General features: G+C 43.2%; 1 protein-coding gene across 3 annotated transcripts in view; it reads left to right on the plus strand.

Moving 5' to 3' along the window:
• Window positions 1-20,095, plus strand: part of BCOR (BCL6 corepressor) — a 179,043-nt gene extending 158,948 nt beyond the window's left edge. For all 3 annotated transcript variants that reach the window (XM_077294763.1, XM_077294764.1, XM_077294762.1), the window contains 9 exons: window positions 907-1,170; window positions 1,486-1,773; window positions 1,968-2,287; window positions 5,409-5,639; window positions 11,954-12,120; window positions 12,428-12,573; window positions 16,197-16,274; window positions 17,099-17,249; window positions 18,888-20,095. In XM_077294763.1, the coding sequence (XP_077150878.1) occupies window positions 907-1,170; window positions 1,486-1,773; window positions 1,968-2,287; window positions 5,409-5,639; window positions 11,954-12,120; window positions 12,428-12,573; window positions 16,197-16,274; window positions 17,099-17,249; window positions 18,888-19,179 (1,937 nt within the window). In that variant the 3' untranslated portion in view covers window positions 19,180-20,095. The remainder of the gene's footprint in view (window positions 1-906; window positions 1,171-1,485; window positions 1,774-1,967; window positions 2,288-5,408; window positions 5,640-11,953; window positions 12,121-12,427; window positions 12,574-16,196; window positions 16,275-17,098; window positions 17,250-18,887) is intronic.
• The last annotated feature ends 1,942 nt before the right edge of the window (window positions 20,096-22,037 follow it).

Genomic DNA, 22,037 nt, shown 5'->3' on the forward strand with positions numbered 1-22,037 from the left:
ATCATTCATACACGTGGTGGGAGAAATGCGCTCATCACTACTTCGAATGTTTGTGTCCTCAGTATGTGTGTTCACAAAGGGGAGAAAGTATATTCAAGTGGGTCGTAGTTAACTCCGTAATCGCCCTCCCACTGTCTTGTGAGGTCGTAGTTCACTTATCTTTTTAAAAAGAAATGAAGTAGTGAGTACAGATTTTCCCATAGCTGAGATGGGAGATAACAGTTGGTGCTCATAAAGTTCTATGGAGAACTTGCAGCAAAGTTTCTGTGTGTCTAGCTCCTCACACTCCTAAAGGCACCTACTGTCATCTATTTCAGTAATGGGAGAACCTGTCATCTGTCTTGTACGGATTTTACCTATGAATCGAGAGAAAGATCAATCCCGGAGGAGAAGGAAGCCGATTTCTCTGATGATGTATATTACAAAGTTGCTTATTTTCATGTGTACTACTAATTTAGGAAATACAAATCATAACAGTTCACACATTTTTAATTTTTTTTCATGCATTTTTATGCACAGGTGTCAGAAGGAAAAAGCTGCTTACATTACTCAGCTTTTTCATGCATTTTCATTATATTTTTTAGACAATATTTTAAATGGATGAAAAATGCTGCAAAATCCCTGCAAGAATTGACTCTGCAGCATGTGGATGACATTTTGGAAATTACATTCATTGTGCTGGAACTTTAAAAATTAGTTGTTTTTTTTGTGCATGCAAAATGCGCGGGAAAAAAATACTGCAGCGTATGAACAAGCCCTACTTTAATTCTAACCTGCTACAATATATGGCGCTCTGACTTGTTTACACTTAGGAAACGTCTTTTTTTAAGAGTGAAGTATGGTTGTGTTCTGAATATTACATTGATTTAAAGGGCATATTTTAACCCTTGCTTCTGTGCTTTCCAGGTGATCTGAAGTCGACTAGTGGAAATCCGCCTGATGCCTCTCATCACATAGTAAAGGCAGCCCACATTGAAGGCAGTCATCCAGAGAAACTCATTTCCTGTGATACAGCAAATCAGAAACCCGAGCTGACAATAGATGGAAATCTGCAAGGACAATGTGTGGGGTTGAAACGGAAACAACCCCTTGAGCCCTTTCTCAATGACCATGACCAAACCTGCGAAGAAGCGGCACCGGAAGATGCCAGGGTGAAAAGGAGAAAGACTGGTAAGCAGACGTCTTTGGCGTCATTACAGAAGTTTATTCCAGTTGTAAAAATGCAGAAGTTGAAGGCACGGCGAGATTATGCAACCTCTAGTAATGTCATAACGGACAGGGTACACCGCTTCCCCATTTTCTTACTATATTTTGAGCATAAGCTCTTCAGTAGAATTGCTTGCTTCCTTAACATTTTTGATGGATACCAACAAATTGATAGGCATTTTAAAGAGAATTTTTAGATTTTGCATGACGCATTGACACAAAATATGTGCTTGTATATTTGCATTTTTAGCGGTATACTAATTCTGGATATTTTATCAGATGACTGGTCAGAAAGGGATGCCCCGGAACTTTCTAAGAAATCCTTTGATGAGTCCCACTGCAATGAGGTCACAAACTTGAAAGTGTGCATCGAGCTCACAGGACTGCACCCCAAAAAGCAAAGGCACCTACAGCACCTAAGGGAACTAGGCCAGCTGGGCAGAAAGGAGGCTCCTGAAAGTCGGGAGGTCGTAGAGGCCGAAAACAAGCACAAAAGTGTGGAGGAAAAGCCATTCAAAGCTAAAGCTGAAATCAAAAGCACCAGTGACCTGGAGGATCTTAATGGAGGTACCGTGCTGTCTGCTGGGAGCGCAGACTAATCTGTTATATATTTATTTATGCCTTAGAAGGGAGATAATTGCTTTTTAATTATTAATGCGGTGGGAATTGCAGGGTTAAGATGGCTTATTGGGTAAGAATCCATATTCCTTTCTGTGCTCCAGCTGTGCAGTGCTTAGCATCTTCTCTTCTCCTGTCTTCAGACATCCCCGTGTCTGCGCATACGAAAGGCTTTCCACTCGGCTGCCCAAGCAGCAAGCGGCAGAGTCAGACAAACCCTACCCCAGCCGCCAGGTTAGCAGCCAAGCAGCAGAAGATTAGAGAGGGCCGCAAGGCGTACGTGCAATGTACAGATGAAGAGGGGAGTCTCCAAGTCACGTCATTGCCTGAGGATTGCACAGACTACGAGAAACCCTCTGGAAAACGGCAGTTCAAGACAAAGCACATGACTCCACTGGGGAGAAAGAGGAGAAGCCTGCTAGCCAGGGATGACAGCATGGATAATGGAAGCGCAGACGAAAAGGTACACGGCCTGTGTGTCTCCTTGGTTGTATGTTTTTATCAGTGCTTGCATGATGTATATAGACAGATTCCGAGGCGTATGGGTCTCTGCCATTGCATCTTCAAGGGCAAGTGTTGACTTACAAGAACATGATCATTAGCAGGATGATGCTTAGGCCTGTTCCTCGCCATGTTTTTGGGGTGCACTTGACTTATCCATCTTACAGTACAAAATGATATCTCTTTGACACACGTTTGTGCACATAGTCATTTCGATCTGTTTTTTTTCCCCAAAATGCTAAAAGCGGAGTCTGCTGCGCTTTTCATCCCTTAAAAAAATGGATCCATTTTTAGAACATAAATGGACTGTCATGTTTGCATCTGTTTTTTCAAGTTATTTTTTTCGATAAAATAAGTCACATAATCATCTGACACTCTTTCCTGTTTCTTAAAAAAACAGAATAAGTATATGTTGAGAAATGGATATCCTTACTTTAAAATGCATTCATTTTTCTTAGTTTTGCACAGATCAAAGATCAGTATTTTGTTTGTTTACAATATAAAATCTTGTAGCTTTCAAAAGTTACAAAAAAGTGGTGTGAAACAGGTTCTAAAGAAACCCCTGAGCTAATTCATGCAACCTTAGACTGTGTGCCCACGTTGCGTTTTTTATGTTTTTTATGCATAGGCAGCATCAATAGTAAAAAGTTGGTCACACTTGTCAAGCACTATGCTTGACAAGTGTGACCAACCTGTCAATGACTTGCATTCTGCAAGCTAAAAACGCTTGTGTTTTGCGGGAAAACGCACGCGAATTCCGCATGCGTTTTACTCGCGGCAGGGAGTTGCAACGTGGGTACATAGCCTAAGGCCTCGTTCAGACGTCAGTTATTTTTCTGCTACGCAAGAAGTAAAAAAGAAAAAATGGTCTGCGTTTCATCAGATGCTTTTGATCTGATTTTCATCATCGTTTGATCTGTGTAATTATTTACCATTAGTCTTTTATCAGTGAATTTTCTTATACGAAAAAAATAGATACATTACAGAGCTACTTCTATACATTATAATGATGATCACGGCCAGCATACAGATGTCATCCACGTGCTGTCTGTAATGTTTACGGATCCATGGACTTGAATCCGTAATTTTGATCCGTGATTTGGATCTAAAATGGTCACACATCTGTAGTTTTTTAACTTTTCTGTAAAAATACACAGTGTGAACAGCTGCATAGATTATAATGGGGGAGAAACAAGGGTAGAACATGTACATGGACGTCTGAATGAAGCCTAAATCAGAGACTGGTTCTGGAGGTGAGGTGACTAACTAGTCAGAGGTGTGTCCCCAATAGTCTATCCCCGTTCCGCTCCTCTAGATAGATAGATTTCTCCCCATGTCTGTATAAGGAGAGACTTGTCAGTCAAGAGGAAAGGATGGCGAGAAGCTGCAGAAGACCTGCGTTTTGTAATTCTGACCTAAAAGTTCAACTTTGGTGTCATCAGACCATAACATGTTTTTCCCCATGCTTTTGGCAGACTTGATGTAGGTTTTGGCAACACATGGCTAGACTTGGATATTTTTCTTTGTAAGAAAAGGTTCCGTCTTGCCATCCTATCCCACAGGCCAAATATGTAAAGAATACAGGATACTGTTGTCACATGCAATGCACAACCAGTACTTGCCAGAAATTCCTGCAGCTCTTTTAATGTTGCTGTAGGCCTCGAGGTAGTCTCCGGACCAATGTTCTTCTTAACTTTTCAGCAATTTTTGAGGGACGTCCACTTCTAGGTAATATCACTGTTGTGTCAAATTTAACCCACTTTTTGGTGACTATCTTCACGGTGCTCTATGGTATATCTAATGCCTTGGAATTTTTTTTACTTCCTTCTGACTGCTAACTTTCAAAAATGCTATCCCTTTGCTGTGTTGTAAGCAGTTTACGAACCAAGACTTTTGCTGTAAAATGCCACCATGAAAATATCAGGAAAAGTCTACTAGAACAGCTAAACTACTATTTCACATGCGATTGGCTAATTCTGAACAAAACAACATCCCCAATTATAAGAGAGTGTTCACATTTATGTAATCACATTATTCTTGTAGCTATACTGTCCAGTACACGGATTCTGGGAATAAAGCCGTGGTCACACTTGTGAGTGCAATGCGAGAAACTCGCATGAGTCTCTCTGATCAATACCCGGCACTGCCGCCGGCACTCGGGACCAGAGCATGCGGGTGCATTTATTTCTATGTAGCTGAACGCTCCGGTCCCGAGTGCCGGCAGCAGTGCCGTGTATTGATCCCAGAGACTCGTGCAAGTTTCTCCCATTGCACTTGCAAGTGTGACCCCGGCCTAAACATTATCATCACATATCAGATATTCTGTGAATAACGTTATAATTACCTGTAAAGTCTTAGTTATGAGTACACGTACACTACTTCCCATAAAAGCCTGCGGTCCTATACATGCAGAGACCAGTGACGTGCCTGCTAGCTAGGTAATCTGCACAATATTTGTATTTTCTTCCGTCTTTAATTGCCTGAAATGGTGTTCCGGGATAATTACGCCTGAGAGGTCCGCAGCATATTATTTTTTTGCGACAGGCAGCATTTCACAAGTGAAAGGATTAATAGCTGGTTCCGTGCTAACTACATTGCAGTGCAGCTGAAAGGTCATCCGCTTATAGATTTCTAATATTTCCTGCTTCTCCATAGACATCTTGAAGTCATTCATTGTGTTACATCATGTAATGTCTACTGGGCTTGTGCATTCATTCTCTTTTTCCCACTTGTTATGTCCCTTTGTACTTTATTATACATGTTGACCTCACATTGTGGAGCGTTTCTTTACAGAGAGGGCGAATTTTGTGCAAAAAAAAAAAAAGTTTCTGCAGATAATCTGATCAACTAATGTAATTATTGCAATGAAGACGTCATTTACCATGAGTGATATACAGAGCCCATCTCCCTTTTCTTAAAGTATGGCCTCTGACTTCAGACAACTGCTCGGCCATAAATGTCGCGGCCTCTGCGCCTCTATCGCTATGAGTAGATAATTCCAGCCTGTGTCACCAAGATGGATGTGACCCAAGGTTTTCAGGTTCACCTTCTAATGTCCCTAAACTTTATTCCGGCTTTTATAGGTCAGCCTAAAGGGGTTCAGGAAGCAGATTGAGTTTTCACCAGACAACTCCCCAATGAAGGTGCCAGATCAGATGTCTCTATTGCACACGCCATCCCAGATGTCACCGCTGCTCAGCCATATTCAAGACAGTACACCCAGCCGCCCAATGCCACCTGAAGCCCGCCGTCTCATTGTGAACAAGAATGCTGGCGAGACTCTCCTGCAAAGAGCAGCACGGTTGGGATATGAAGTAAGTGCTTGTTGTACTAGTGACAGATTTTAGACATCTTGTCTGCTTTTATGACACCCGGCCCACTCATACACCATATGCTGTGCATCATCCTGAATTTTGTGCCTACTAGTTTTACCATGCCAATATCTAAGATACTGAGTTTTTTTTAACTTCCAAAAGTATGTAACTAGTTATACTTTGCTGTTCCACCTTTGTTGGGGACCATGGAGTGAGCTTTCTATGGGCATCTTTTGCCAACAGTATACAAAGAGCTTGGTATGACTTTCTCACCTCATTTCATATTGTTAAATATACCATAAATCTCTGAATGAGAAGGGTCCCGTTTATGGACCCCTGTACTTGATCAGCTGTTTTCTGAACTCCTATAAAAGTTAAGGGAGAGAGCGGCTCAGGGAAGGCCACCTCTCTATATTAGAGGTCATACAGAAGACCGTGAAAATCGGATGAGTGCACGCTGTCGTTTTGATGGATGGCACTGATCTTGTTATTCTATGGGGCCGTGCACATGTCCGATTTTGTTTCCTTGGACCAAGCGATTATCGGATCGCACTCCGCTATTCATGTCTGTGGTTCCGGGGATGACATCCGAATACGGTCCAATTTTCACAGACAGACTGACTGAATGGAGAAGATGAACAATTTTTTTCTTTCTCCATATTCAAAAATTTGGATCATGCTCTGTTCAAATTCAGGCTCATAGCATGATTAGAATAATCGGACCGATTTTTTTTCGTGTGACCCAAGACATAGAGGTTGGAGAGGCTCTCGGAATTTAGGACGTGCATTTGTCATACATTTATGGCATATTCTGTATATATATATATATATATATATATATATATATATATCTCACAGATGTGTGTTCTCCTGTAAGTTATGCTGGGACGTTATACTCGAAACAAAAGAAAAGAAAAACGAAAGAGAAGCTACAAAAATAAACTTCAAAACTAATTTTGACATACCAGCCCAAAGACAGATAAAAACCTATTCCATCTACCTCTATTCCTCTCTTTCCCATGAGGAACAGTCTGGGGGCAGATCCTCTTCTCAGACAATGGCAGCCTTACTGCGCTGATCTGGAGAGACGTTTTGTGGTCTTTTTTGCTGGCCATTTGGGACGGAACAGAATAAATAGTATTTATGTCCTCATAAAATAAATGCGAGCTGAGCTGGGTGAGGGGAATATGAAGACTTCTCCCCCGGCCACCATGATCTGTGGGATGTTGCTGGTAGAACCGATTCTGCACTTTCTCATCCTGAAACCGAATTGTGAAACCCTGTAGTGGTTTCTGTTTTCAGAGAAACGTGTCAGTTTGTCTGCACAGTCTTCATTACCAAGAAAGGGGGGCTTTCCAGACCGCGACGACACTGTCACCATTCAGCTGTCTTCACCTTCCCGGGTGTTCAGGTTAGAAGAAAGTAAAACTAGGTTCACCTCCTCACCATTTCCGACTTACAGCGGACTGATACTGCTTCATGCCGGCGTCATATTTCCACCGTGAGTGGTCACACCGTGTCACTTCAGCCTGGTTTCCTGGAACACCGTGAGCCTCATTTATCAAAACTGTCTGTTGCTTATAGCAACTAATTAGAACTCCACTTTTGTTTTTTGAACAGCTCTGATAAAATAAAAGCTGCGCTGTGATTGGCTGCTGCGGCAACAACAAATTTCCTTTGAGGTAGTTTTGATAAATCTGCTGTTTTGTAGAATATGAAATAAATGATAGCAGCAGTCATTGTTGCCAGTAGATTTTTTGCCTGTCAGGCGTGTCTACGTATTGGCGGTGCAGAGGTGGCAATAACACCTAGAGCTTGGTACCTGAAAAGACCCAATTGCTCCACTGTCAAATACAAGGGCACCAGTACTGTAAATGACACAAAGTAGTGTATGGGGGATGACACAATTATTAAAGGGGTTGTCCGGGACGTTAACATTGATGGCCTATCCTTAAGATAGGTTATCAATGTGTGAACGGTGGGGGTGCGACACCCGGCACCACCGCTAATCAGCTGTTCTCAGTGTCAGACGGAACTGCTTGGTTACAAAGCTGCACAGTTCCATCGGCTGTATAGTGGCCACGGCCGGGTGATAAGCCCCCGATGTACCCTGAAAGGTAAAGGTACCTTCACACTAAGCGACTTTGCAGCGAGAACGACGACGATCCGTGACGTTGCAGCGTCCTGGATAGCGATATCGTTGTGTTTGACACGCAGCAGCGATCAGGATCCTGCTGTGATATCATTGGTCGGAGCTAGAAGGCCAGCACCTTATTTCGTCGCTGGATTGGTGTGTGTGACACCGATCCAGCGATGTGTTCACTTGTAACCAGGGTAAATATCGGGTTACTAAGCGCAGGGCCGCGCTTAGTAACCCGATATTTACCCTGGTTACCATTGTAAAAGTAAAAAAAAACACTACATACTCACCTTCTGATGTCTGTCACGTCCCCCGCCTTCCCTGCACTGAATATGTCAGCGCCGGCCGGCCGTAAAGCAGAGCTCAGCGGTGACGTCACCGCTGCTGCCGGCGCTGACACATTCAGTCAGTGCAGGAAGCTCTCAACAGCAGCGCGTAACCCTGTGGACACCGGGGGACGTAACAGACATCAGAAGGTGAGTATGTAGTGTTTTTTTACTTTTACAATGGTAACCAGGGTAAATATCGGGTTACTATGTGCGGCCCTGCACTTAGTAACCCGATGTTTACCCTGGTTACCCGGGTGCTGCAGGGGGACTTCGGCATCGTTGAAGACTGTTTCAATGATGCCGAAGTCGTTCCCCTGATCGTTGGTCGCTGGAGAGAGCTGTCTGTGTGACAGCTCCCCAGCGACCACACAACGACTTACCAACGATTGCATCGCTGGTCGTGATCGTTGGTAAGTCGTTTAGTGTAACGGTACCTTAAGAAAAACAGGTTATATTATACTCGCCCAGGGGCAGTCCCGGTGAGGTCCCGGTCCGATGGGCGTCGCGGTCCGGTCCAGCGCCTCCCATCTTCATACGATGACGTCCTCTTTTTTTTCTTCTTGCTCCGGCGCAGGGCAGAGCAAAGTACTGCAGTGCGCAGGTGGCGGGAAAGGTCAGAGGCCCAGCGCCTGCGCACTGCAGTACTTTGCCCTCAACAGGGCACACAAAGTACGCCTGCGCCGGAGCCGCAGCAAGAAGAAAAAAAGAGGACGTCATTGTATGAAGATGGGAGGCACTGGACTGGACCGCGACGCCCATCGGACCAGACCACAGCGGGACCGCACCTGGGTGAGTATAATATAACCTTTGTTTCTCATCTTTCAGGTTACATTGGGGGCTTATCTACAGCATTACAGAATGCTGTAGATAAGCCCCTGATGACGGTGGCTGCAGCTCATATACGATTTGGGGGGGTGACAGATTCCCTTTAACTGACTGGTTCTGGGGCTGGGTGTCGCACCCCCACCGATCAGACATTGATGACCATCCTAAGGATAAGCAATCAGTGCTAAACCCCTTCAACCATATTTAAATTGTAACTGTCCTTTTTTTCCCCCTTTCATAAATCAATACTAGACTTGTTATATCTTTTTAGAGAACTCTGATATTTTTCTTTTCATTCTCAAAATGTTCAGTTCACAGATAATCTGTCTTCAGTGAACACAGATTTCCTTATTACTGAGATAGATGGCAGTTGGTGCTGATAACGTTCTATGGAGCGCTGTAACTCGAGGTCCAGGACTTGCAGTAGAATCTGTCTTTAGTTCATCTTCATAGAATTTTAAAAGCACCAACTGTCATTTGCTGTCGCAGTAATGGGAAACGCTCGTCACGGAGTCCAGATTTCCCCCCTGAATTGAGAGTGAAAGATCAGTCCAGGAGAAGAAAGAAACCGATTTCTGTGATAAAAATATACATCTTTGTAATCTAGCTGGTGTTTACTATTGATTTATAGAATAATGATTATACTGATGGTTAATCTTTAGCCGTGCTGACAATGTCAGCTCTAGTTTGCTTGTAAGGAAGTTCCTCTCCCTGGTACCGGTTTGGACAGGCGGTAACGTTATATAGCAGCCGATGCCAGTCAGGTTGTAGAGTTACTGAAGCATGCTTGCTTGGCCTCCCGCGTGTCAGAAAACCGATCCGTGAGCTGGTAGCACGCACTTGGCCGTACCTGATCCTGACACGTGACACGGGGGTATCTTTCCCTCACTTGGATGAGCATCTCATTAGTTGGCTGCCTCTCACTTTAGCCTTAATATGTCCGGCCCCAAGTAAGCGAAAAGGCTTCATGCTGTATCCTAGCGACCGTCTCCTCGGGTCAGGCGCGCCCAGGGCACAGATTAGCGTTCTCTCCCTGCTCGGCTTGAATCAGAATGAATAAAATGCTCCTGAGCTCCTCTTCACCCCTCCCTCTGCCGGCTGACTAATAACAAGCTCCAACGCCAGGCAGTGAATCAACATGCGCAGCGTCTCTGAGCAGCCTCCTTAACCTTTATAGATCGGCAGAGCAGGTTTCCTGGATCCTACGTCTTCTGAGAAATGGCAATATGCTTTACGTGCAGCTTGGATGCTGGTTTGCCTTGCATGCAAATCGTGCCGCTGCCGCTGTGGTTCTTCTCCTTCTCTTTCTTACGTTCTCCTCGGTCGCTGCGAAGAATTTTTCTTATTTTTAATAGGCAGAAAACAGTCAGTGTCTAAGTAGTTGCATGTGGGATCTCCGTATCTTATCCTGTAACGGGTATCATGGTGTATAAAATCATCCACTGCATATAAATAGTTGTGCTGAAATAGCACTTTACATAGGTGACTGCACTTCCTCGAAGGACATATGTTATATATATATATATATACATAATATGTGTGTGTATATATATATATATATATATATATATATATATATATATATATATATATATATATATATATATATATATATATATATATATATATATATATATGTATACAGGTGTGAATATATACTGCTGTATTTTGCTGCATTTAGTCACTTGCGCAGCTCCGGTTAGCGCTCAGTGGGTAGGGAATCACTTAAATAGTGATTTCCTAATAGACCCTAAATACTTGGTTTCAGCAATCAGAGCAGAATAATGGTGCTTTTTCCTCCAAGCAGCAAAAATTGCCAATGTCCCTGCCTGCCCCTCTTCATCTCCAGGATGGTACATATGGGTTTTCCAGAAAAAAGAATGTCTACAGGATATTTTAGGGATTTGTATAAGCAATCTGGTATGTACTCGTCAAATAGCTCTAAATTGGAAGACCTATATTAAGGGCTCATTCAGACAGTGATTTTTCTCAGGCGCTAAAAAAAGGCACAAATTTCATCATTGTTCCTTATTAGAGTTTGGTCAGAATTTGAACAGTTTTTGCTGGAAACAAATTAATGGAGGTTTCTCGAGCTTCTCCTAATCAAACTGTCTTTGAAAATAAATAGATGACATCAGACTTGCATTGTCGCTTGATCTGAGATTCGGATCCATGTCGGACATGTGGCTGCGATTGTGTGCTGACCACTCGAACTGCAAAATTACATGGACGTGTGAACAAGCCCCATAGATAGAACTCGTATGAGAGCTGCTGCCATAGCTAACTTGCCAATTAAATTTATTTTTTGGTTGCCGTTTTATGGTTTGCTTTTTTGTTCCCACATCCCAGCTTGATTACTGAAGTTGCTACTCAGAAATTACAGAGTAATTTTCGGCCACGTGCACACATTCAGTATTAGGTCAGTATTTTACCTCAGTATTTGAAGCCAAAATCAGGAGAGGAACAGTCAGGAAAAGTATAATAGAAGCATATGCACCATTTCTGTATTTCTCACCCACTCCTGGTTTTGGCTTACAAATACTGAGGTAAAACACTGACCGAATACTGAACGTGTGAACTCCTTTAACGTACTCAGCTCTTCATACCTAGAAAATCCCTTAACTTTTAGTTTTTGCATTTTACCTCGTCTTTCAATTATGTGAGGACATTAAGGATTATTGCATTGATTAAACTTGACATGGCGCCGTAACCTTTCATATCGATACAAATTGCTATAATTTGCAGTAATTCTGGTCCTACCTAGTGCTTACAGCCTTGCATTAATTCTGACTATATTAGCATTGTGTGAACTAAAGACAATGTCGCCCGAATGTTAAATGATTTCAGGGAGCGAGCAAATGGTGTCGTGTCAGAAAGCCATTTACGCTGCTCCCTCCCGCTCTTGGCTGATTTTACCTATTGTCTTGGGGCTGAATTGTGGCTCGTACTTTCTTAAAATGAAGACGGCACTTTGAAAGCGATGTAATCATGGTGACCATCTCCAATTTCTTTTCCTGCAGGAAGTGGTTCTTTATTGCCTGGAAAGCAAATCTTGTGATGTTAACCACCGAGACAATGCCGGCTATTGTGCGCTACATGAGGCTTGTGCGAGAGGCTGGCTGACTATTGTTCGGCATCTCCTAGAGCACGGAGCAGACGTCAATTGCAGCGCACAGGATGGTACAAGGTGGGTAGCTGCTGGCGAGATCGCAGAGGGAGGAAATAGTCTTAGATTTCACTACCCTGTAGTGTGTCAATTATTAGAATGTGAGGATACTAAAAGTGGCCTACATCTAAGCCAGCAATCCGCCGGCACAGTCAGTGTTTGATATTACAGCTCGCTTTCTCTTGAATGTCGCTGCAGTACTAGACGCAGCCTCTGGGCAGGAGTGGCGCCGTTTCTAGCTATATTTTTCTAACCTCATACAACTCATATTGAATATGAAACCAACCACTAAGTCTGACATGGAAGCTAATGGATTGTCTTTCCTCAGGCCCATCCATGATGCCGTGGAGAATGATCACTTGGAAATTGTGCGTCTATTGCTATCCTACGGCGCGGATCCCACATTAGCGACATACTCTGGGAGAACAATTGCCAAAATGACGCACAGCGAGCTGATGGAAACCTTCCTGACTGGTGAGAATAGATTTTTTTCTATTTCATGTGTGGTCATGACTGCCTGAAATGCGTAAGTGACGGCTGTTACTATGTCTATGAGAATACGGCCTTGGCATTGTCTGATCCGCTGGATTACATTTCCTCTGTTGCTTTGTAGGTTTGAACGTGTATCCGATATAACGCAGCCCATAATTGCAGATTGAAAATTTAGACCATTCCAATTTCATTACCTGTTAAACATTAGCGATCATCGTTTCTGAGCGAACGTACAAGCGCGGCTTTCTTATCAAGGGCATTTTACCGTTCTGAGACAGCAGGGTACAGATCTTGGCAGCTTCTTCTTAGCTGCGCAGATGTGATGGCTGTTTCCTTCCCCCTCCTCCAGCCGTACCAAAGACAGCTAAATTAGGCAGCGAGAGTATGATCTTAGCTGTCACGTAACGAGAAATCCCAGTGACTGGATTGAAACCTGGTTTAACCCGCAGGTTTAATAGCTCCCGTGCCGCCATATGATGTCTGCGCTGCCCGCGCTGTCAGAATTCCCACTGTTTACACTGAATTGCTTCCGATGCTGCTTTTTAAGACCCTTATGTGACAAAGAAAATGCTTTGGAAAGTCAAAACTGATATAACCAGATTAATTTACAGATTATTAGCAGTGCACATATGTAGGAGAATCATTGATTAGTTGCTATTTTACCATTAATGTTATTACGGTGTACGTATGACAACCTATTCCTATTTTTTAAGTATCTTGAAGAATCATTAACTTAATGGTGTAAGAAAACCATGTTCCAGATTACCACTAATGGCAATTAGGGTTATGTAAGAAGAACTAGTTAAGGACTTGGGAATTTTAGGTTTTTTTGCACTTCCATCCCCCACACGCCCCTTTCAAGTTCCATAACTTTATAGTCGTCTGAGGACTTGTTTTTTGCGGGACGAGTTGTAGTTTGGCATGACAGCGTTTAATTTTACTATACAATGTACTATAAAACAGGAAAAAAGTTCTTGGGTTTCGTGTTTACAGCATTTATGTAATAATGATCTGGCAACATGATTCTCCAGGTCAGTATAATTTCAGTAATCCCAAACTTGTCCCCCCCCCCTTCTTTATAAATTTTATTTTTGTGTGTTGCCATTTTCTAAGTTCAGGAAGTATGTTATTTTCCTATTGATGGAGGTGTTTAAGGGCTTGTTTTTTGCGCCCTAAGTTGATGTTTTCAGTGATACCATTTTGGGGGTATTTGTGACATAATGATTGTTTTTCATTGCATTTTGTGGGGTACGACAGTGCATTACGATTTTTCTTATATTTCGGCATTTAATGTACAATTTAAGTACATTTTCATAGGCTGGAACTTTTTGGATGCAACAACACCAAATGTTTAGTTTTTTTTGTTAATTTGTTTTAATTTCACTAGTTTTGAAGGTGGGATAGGAGGATTTAATCTTTTCTATGTACCATGTTTTGCGGTTTACAAGACACTCCGGATTATAAGACGCACTCCAAATTTTGAGGAGAAAAATAGAAAAAAAACAAAAATTTTTTTTTAATAAAATGGTGGTGCTTCTTATAATACATGCATCGTATTGCTTAACAGGTGTGGTGGCTGCAGTGAAGCGGGGTTCCAGGGTCGATGATGGCAGAGGCAGGAGTGGGGCGATGCTGCGGACCTCAGACTGGGAGAAAGGGGTGTTCGGATGTGCGACGCTGCGGGTGTTCGGTGGTGCGGGGGCTCCTCCGACATCCGAACACCCCCTCATCCCAGCCTGTGGCCTGCAGCAACGCTCCACTCTTGCCTCCTCCAGTAGCGACCCTGGGACCCTGCTCCACCGTGGCCGGGAAGGTATATTCACATTATTAGACGCACCCCCATTTTCCCCCTAAATACGGTATCTTTTATTTTTTAATATGTTTTTTAAAGCTTTGCTTTAATTTTTAGTAAGGAACTTGATTTTTCAGTTGTTTTAGTAGTGTTTCTCTTATAAAGCTCAGCTCGTGGCAATGATGTCATTTAAATGCCGCTGTCAGAGATTGACAGTGGCATTTGAATGGCTATCTGCAGTGATGGGAGCTAACTCTGGTCAGTACAGCTGCAGAGAGATACCGGTTAGGTAACACAGCTGGCACCTGCCTGGTATGAAGCACGTTCAGCCTCTGAGCCGCCTTCATACTTTCAATAATAATAATTTTATTTATAAAGTGCAAACATATTCCACAACACTTCATCATTTAAGTGTCAACTCGTTATGAAATGGTATGTCATAGGTCGTTCAGGAGTTAATGCAGTGTACAATGATACATGGCACGATTTAACTCTGACTTTAAAGAGGGTTTTCAGGATTTTAATATGGATGACCCCGTCATAGGATATATCTTCAACAACAGGTCGCTAGAAGGTCTGACTCCAGAGGCATAGCTCCATAAAGCATAAGAAAGAGCTTTAAAGTAAATCTGCCACCCTCCCGGGACGTATATGATCTATTAGTATGGGCATACAGGTGACAGAAATGTTACACTAGTACCTGTATGTTCATATTAGCGATCTTGTTGTTGAGAAGTCTTATATTATTTACTTATGCTAATGATTTCTTCCAGGCTCCAGGGTGTGCGGTGCTGTTAGAAGTCTCTTCCTCCTCTCCTCATTATAATACTATCCTTCTCCCATGCATGTCAGTTGTGGCGCCGAATCCCCCGCCTGCGCCCTGCACTCACTCCGCAATACGCACCTTTTCATCCCTTTTATGGGCACTGCATTCAGGGATCTTCTGCGCAGGCGACTTCCTTTCTAGTGACCTCTGGCATGCGCAACGATGAGGGGCTCTCCCCACTTCCTCCCTGCGTAGTCATCGCTATGTACACATGGTTCCTAGCAATGACTATGCAGGAGGAAGTGGGGAGAGCACCTTATCGTCGTGCACGCCGGAGATCACAGTGACTCGCTGGTGCAGAAGATCCCTGAATGGAGTGCCCATAGAAGGGAGGAAAAGGTGCGTATTGTGGAGGGCAAAGGCGCAGGATGCCAGTGCCACGACTGACGTGCATGAGAGGGGGATAAGTATTACAATGAAGAGAGGAGGCCGGGATTTCTTACAAGCACCGCATGCCCTGGAGCCTAGAAGAAATCATTAGCATAAGCAAATAATATAAGATTTCTCAACAACAAGACCATTGATATAAGGCACACAGGTAGGACTAGTGTAACATTTCTATCACCTGCATGCCCATATAAATGGGTGATGTACACCCCGGGGGGGACAGATGTATCTTTCATGGCCACTACACAATGTACGGAGCTGTGTTATTTCCAGTGCACCCCAGTGGATTTGGACCTCCAGGATAGTGATATTGATGACTTTTCCTACAGATAGGTCATCAATATTAAGGTCCTGAAAAGCACATGGGGCACCCATTCATACACATTGGATGAACAGCCGGGAAAACAACTATGCTGAGCATAGCACAGTAATGCTAATCCTTGATCACCTGCTGGTCTCAAGTAGTAAATGTGTCGGTACTAAAGACGAAGGCTGTGCCAATCTTTTATGTGAACAGTATTTTCTAATTGTCATAATTTGTGCTACGTAGCCTGGTGTTACGTGAATCTTAACGCCGTCCATTTCCCTCCCCTCCTCTAGAATACTTAACAGATTTACAAGGTCGGAGTGGAGATGACCCTGGACTCTCTTGGGATTTCTACGGCAGTTCCGTCTGTGGTGAGAATCATTATTATACCTTGTTAATTAGAAGACCAGAAAAGTTCCTTACAAGCAGATCGTAAGACACATTGCTGGGAATGAGTTGTCATCTAATGAAAGTGACTAATGGCGAGATCTAGCTGTCTCGTGGCCAGGAACCGGTGGCTTGACAGGTGTTAGCACTTGTGTAATATACAATTATATCCTAGTGTCACATCAGTCAGGAAGCTGAGGAGGCAAAGTGTAGATCACGGGAAGATGAACACATTTGGGAAGCCTGCGGACTATGTATGTGCAGTGATATCAGAATGAATATGTCTATTAGTCAGATTGATTACTGGCTGCCTCTTAGACACCATTACCTTTTGGCCGCTCTGAACTAGATATTGATATCTTTATTGTGTATGTATAATGAGTGATTTACACCAATCCATAGCTTAGGAGGACCCGTCACTTGCTATAAATGTAATTTGCTTAGTTACCTGCCACTGGTTTCCTGAATCTGACATTTTTGTAATTTGTTACTGTGCCTCTGCATTCCTGAGATTTGGCCCCTATCTGTGTAGGTAAATCTAGTCTCGTTGGCTAAGAGAACGTGATCCTCAAGACGACGTTCACAGAGAAGAGTTTAGGATCACTCCTCCTTGGCTGACAAGACTAGATTTACCTACCTAAGGAACAAAGCAAAAAAAAAACCTATTCAGGAGAACAAGTAGCATTTCTACCAGGTGAAAAAAGCCCTGTATATTTGTGGCAAGTGACAGGTCCTCTTTTAGGTTTAGCCATTTAGAAGAAGATTATTAATGAGGAATCAAATCTAATTAATATTTGTATTTCTGCAGATGCAAAGGATGAAAGTGGATTTGACATTTTGGCAAATCCTCCAGGTCCCGAGGAGGATGATGATGATGGTTGTGTGGACGCCTTTGAGTTTGAATTCTCAGATAACCCTCTTCTACCTTGCTATAATGTACAGGTGTCTCTCTCTCAGGGGTAAGTTAACAAGTTTCGCAACGTTCTATTTTTGCTTTTTATTTGTGGTTTGTTTTTTCAGGAACTACGTGGGTTCCTTCCATGCATGATATATTTAAAGGGACTCTTGTCAGCAAGTTTTTGCTATGTAATCTAACAGAAGCATGATGTAAGGACAGAGACCCTGATTCCAGCGTTGTTTCACTTAGTTTACTGGGTGCAGCAGTTGTGATAGCATCAGAGTTTTCACTGCTGCAGATGTAGCAGAGCTCAGAATGTTGAGCGCTGTATAACCACGGCCACACAATTGGCAACTTTCTGTGTACACTGTATATTGGCAGAAAGTTGCTAGTGATGGGGGGGGGGAGCTTGGACCAGGATGCAGAAGATAACCAGTCCTCTAGTGATCTCTTGCTGACACACTGATTTCCGTTAAAAAAAGCCATTATAAGTGACACATCACTGTAAACAGGCACTCGGACCCTACATCATGCTGCTCTCAGATGACATATCAATAACCTGCTAATCAGTGATGGGGGCGAGCTTGGACCAGGAGGTACAAGCCAACTAGTCCTCTAGTGATAATCTCCTGATGGTAACACACTGATTTCCTTAAAACAGCCTAGTAAGTGACATATCACTGTAAACAGGCTCTCCGCCCCTACATAATGCTGCTCTCAGATTACATATCCAAAACCTGCTGACAGATTATCTTTTTAAGAAGTTCTACTAACAGCGAACTAGCAGGCACAATTGCGTTTCCAAAGCAGGCTCCGAAACGTGTGACCAGAGGTTTCAAAATAGCTCGTGACATCCTTCTCCCCTCGCAGACATTCAGCAGAGCCAAGAAGGGTCATCTGAGCAGAAACTGCCACCGAGTCCTGTTGTGCTCACTCAATTAGCCTTCAAAAGCATTCTTCACAGGAGCCTGTAGCCATATCCGTGCACCAATTTCATAACTGGGCAGGTTTTTTTCCATGATGACGTGCAGTCTGATCTATTTGGAGCCAAGTATAGCACATTTGCTCCGTATCATATTTGTGGCCATTTGTCCTTTTTCTGTATCCCGTCACTGTAGACTGGGTTAGATGGAGCTAGATGTGAGAGTGAGATGTTACCCTGGGACTGGTAGATGGCAACGATGGTCGGAGGCACCCAAAGCCGGTCATATAGCAATATTTATGTGCATGGACGCTGTAGTCTAAAGTCATGGCTAGTATGACATCTTTCCCAGAGAAAGTGACCCTTCAGCCGAAAGGTCCATACTAGTGATGAGTGAATATACTCGTTACTCGAGATTTCTTGAGCATGCTCGGGGGGGGTCCTCCGAGTATTTGTTAGTGCTCGGAGATTTAGTTTTTCTTGCCGCAGCTGAATGATTTACATCTGTTGGCCAGCATAAGTACATGTGGGGATTCCCTAGCAACCAGGCAACCCCCACATGTACTCAGGCTGGGGCTGGCTAATAGCTGTAAATCATTCAGCTGCGGCAAGAAAAACTAAATCTCCAAGCACTAAAAAATACTTGGGAGGACCCCCGAGCGTGCTCGAGAAATCTCGAGTAACGAGTATATTCGCTCAGCACTAATCAAGACGCATCTGAGAGATATAGATGGCAGCTAGTTAATGCCTATAACAGTGGCTTGTTTCCCATTCTAGGCCCAGGAATTGGCTGCTTCTGTCAGACGTCACCAAGCAGCTCAAGATGTCCTCCCAGTCCTTCAGCAGCGAGTATCCTCACCTGGAAATAGTCAGCGTTACCGGAGCCGAATTCTACAAGCAAGTCTCACTCAGCCAGCTCTTTTCTTCTCCCGAAGATCTCGAACGCTTCAGTCCAGACAGCAAAGACATGCTCGAGCTTGTGGAGATTACAAGTGAACTGCAAACGTTACTGGGGTCCTCCATTGAGTGGTTGGATCCCGAAGGAGACACGTCCTATGTCAGTTGTTAAAAAGCCAATTCTGTCAAATAATTTCTATTTTGTGAATATGTGATATAGAGAGAACACTATTCTATAAATACCGGTGTACAAATTATATATAATATCTATAAATATATATATAAATATATATAAATCTCAATATATGGGGTTGGTTTGTTTTTGTTTTTCCCTTTTTCCCCAGAAAACCCCAAATAGATTTATAAAGTCCTGAAAAATTCAGTCCACATTTGCTTTGGGAGAGCTAATAATTTGTTTTTAATTGTAACCCTTTATTTTCTGATACATTTTTCTGAAGTAAGACTTTTTTTCATAAAGCACTGAAGGCACGAGAAATACTTTATAATTTGTATTTAATAAGAAAAGTCGTACGGACAAAAAGGAGCAGCACTTCATGACATTTTTTATGTTTACAAAAATTACCAGTTTTTTGGTAAATGACGTTGGATTTGATCCAAGTTTTGTAATATAAATGGAATTCTGCACATATAAATATATAAATATTATCCATAGAAAGGTGTTTGAAGTTTTTGTAATCTAATTTAAAAGAAAAAAAAAAAATCTTGGAAATTTTAGTTTTCACACTTAAATTAATGCGTGTGTGTGTATATATGCATACTATCCGTGCATTTCTATCTGAGTGTGTGCACACGCCTGTATACATGTATAAATCTATACATACGTTCAGACGTTTTATGCTCTAATTTAAAGATAAAGACTTTGAGCTATTTTTTTTGCTTGTATAATATTGAGGCTGTAAAATAAAGTGTTGCGATCCAGATGAATTGTATATAGACTCAAATTTCCTGAGATTGTGTGTGCAATGTTTTCAGATCCGTGTTTAAACTTTGTAAGTAAACCACCTGCCTTTGTATTTATATTTTACAAGATTTTTTCTTAAAAAGGCAATAAAACCGTTCAGTAAATGGATTTCGTGCCCTCGTGTTTCTCACTTTCTTTTTAGGGAATTGAAGTCTGCGTGGAAGGGTCGTATTTCTTTATATTTGAGCTTCTAGACAAGGGCTATGTGTGCACCATACTTTATTTTTTATAAGTTTCATATATCTTTATAGGGCTTGGAGCTTTATTTTGCTGAAAAACTCTCCAGATCTCTAGCTTAGGAGTCGCTCACACGTGCTAAGCGATGTTTTATCAGATAGCACTCGGACCAATGTTAGTGCATAGTTAGGCCGGTTTCACACGTCAGTGGCCCCGGTACGTGAGGTGACAGTTTCCTCACGTACCGGAGACACTGACACACGTAGACCCATAAAAATCAATGCATCTGTTCAGATGTCATTGATTTTTTGCGGACCGTGTCTCTGTGTGCCAAACACGGAGACATGTCAGTGTTCGTGGGAGCGCACGGATTACACGGACCCAATAGAGTCAATGGGTCCGTGTAAAACACGGACCTCACACGGACATTCTCCGTCTGGGGTCCGTGTGCGTGCAGGAGACAGCGCTACAGTAAGCACTGTCCCCCCCACATGGTGCTGAAGCCGCGATTCATATGTTCCCTGCAGCAGCGTTTGCTGCAGAGAAAATATGAATTAATAGTGTTTAAAATAAAGATCTATGTGTCCGCCGCCCTCCCACCCCCTGTGCACCCCCCGCTGGTCAGAAAATACTTACCCGGGTCCCCCGTCGGCTGTCGCTCCTTCCTGGTCTGGCCGCGGCTTACTGTATGCGGTCACGTGGGGCCGATCATTTACAATCATGAATGGTCGGCTCCGCCCCTATGGGAGGTGGAGCCACATATTCATGACTGTAAATGATCGGGCCCACGTGACCGCATACACTAGAAGCCGCGGCCAGACCAGGAAGGAGCGACAGCCGACGGGGGACCCGGGTAAGTATTTTCTGACCAGCGGGGGGGCGCACAGGGGGTGGGGGGGGGCGGCGGACACATAGATCTTTATTTTAAACACTATTATTCATATTTTCTCTGCAGCAAACGCTGCTGCAGGGAACATATGAATCGCGGCTTCAGCATGATGCAGAGTGGGTACCACACGCTCCGTGTGGTACCCACTCGCCATACGGGCGGCACACGTGTGCCGCACGTATGGCCTCCGTGAGTTCCCAGGCACACGGACACGGATAACTCCGGTACCGATTTATTCCGGTACCGGAATTATCTGGACGTGTGGGACAGCCCTCAGCACTTTGTGTCTATTTACACCGTTTTTTTCTGCAGCACATCGATGATATTTGATGATGACAAACCTGCTACTCTAAGACGCTGGGATTTCCCTTGAAAAATTCGATCAGTAATTCTGCAGCTTCTGAAATCTGAGGGTATGTGCACACGTCAGGATTTCTTCAGGATTTTTTGCGTTTTTTTTGCTGATTTCCCCGATAAAAACGCTATAATACCGCATAAAAAACGCATACATTATGCATCCTATCATTTAGAATGCATTCCGCATTTTTTGTGCAAATGTTGCGTTTCTTTCCGCAAAAAAAACACAATCCGGAAAAAGAAGCAACATGTTCATTATTTTTGCAGATTTTTTGCGGATTTCCCATGAAATTGGAGTGTCAGGGAAAAATCGCAAAAAATCCACAAAAAACCACGCCAAAAACGCAAAAAAAACCGCATGCGGATTTCTAGCAGAAATGTCCGAATTTTGTCAGGAAAATTTCTGCAAGAAATCCTGACGTGTGCACATACCCTAAGTGAGCAGGCCGTTAAATGATGACAATCTGGATAAGCCCACAAATAGGGGGGTGATTACTAAGAATGAAGTAGCATAGTAACTCCAGCTGTCGACCAGATTTTAATCATTAAACAGAGAGGAGAGAGAGATCGGACCCTCGTGCTCTAATGCAACCCACACTGGCTCAGTGGCCCAAAAACGCATTAG

The sequence above is a fragment of the Ranitomeya variabilis genome, chromosome 3, assembly GCF_051348905.1.
Source record: "Ranitomeya variabilis isolate aRanVar5 chromosome 3, aRanVar5.hap1, whole genome shotgun sequence".
In the NCBI taxonomy this organism is placed as follows: Eukaryota; Metazoa; Chordata; class Amphibia; order Anura; family Dendrobatidae; genus Ranitomeya; species Ranitomeya variabilis.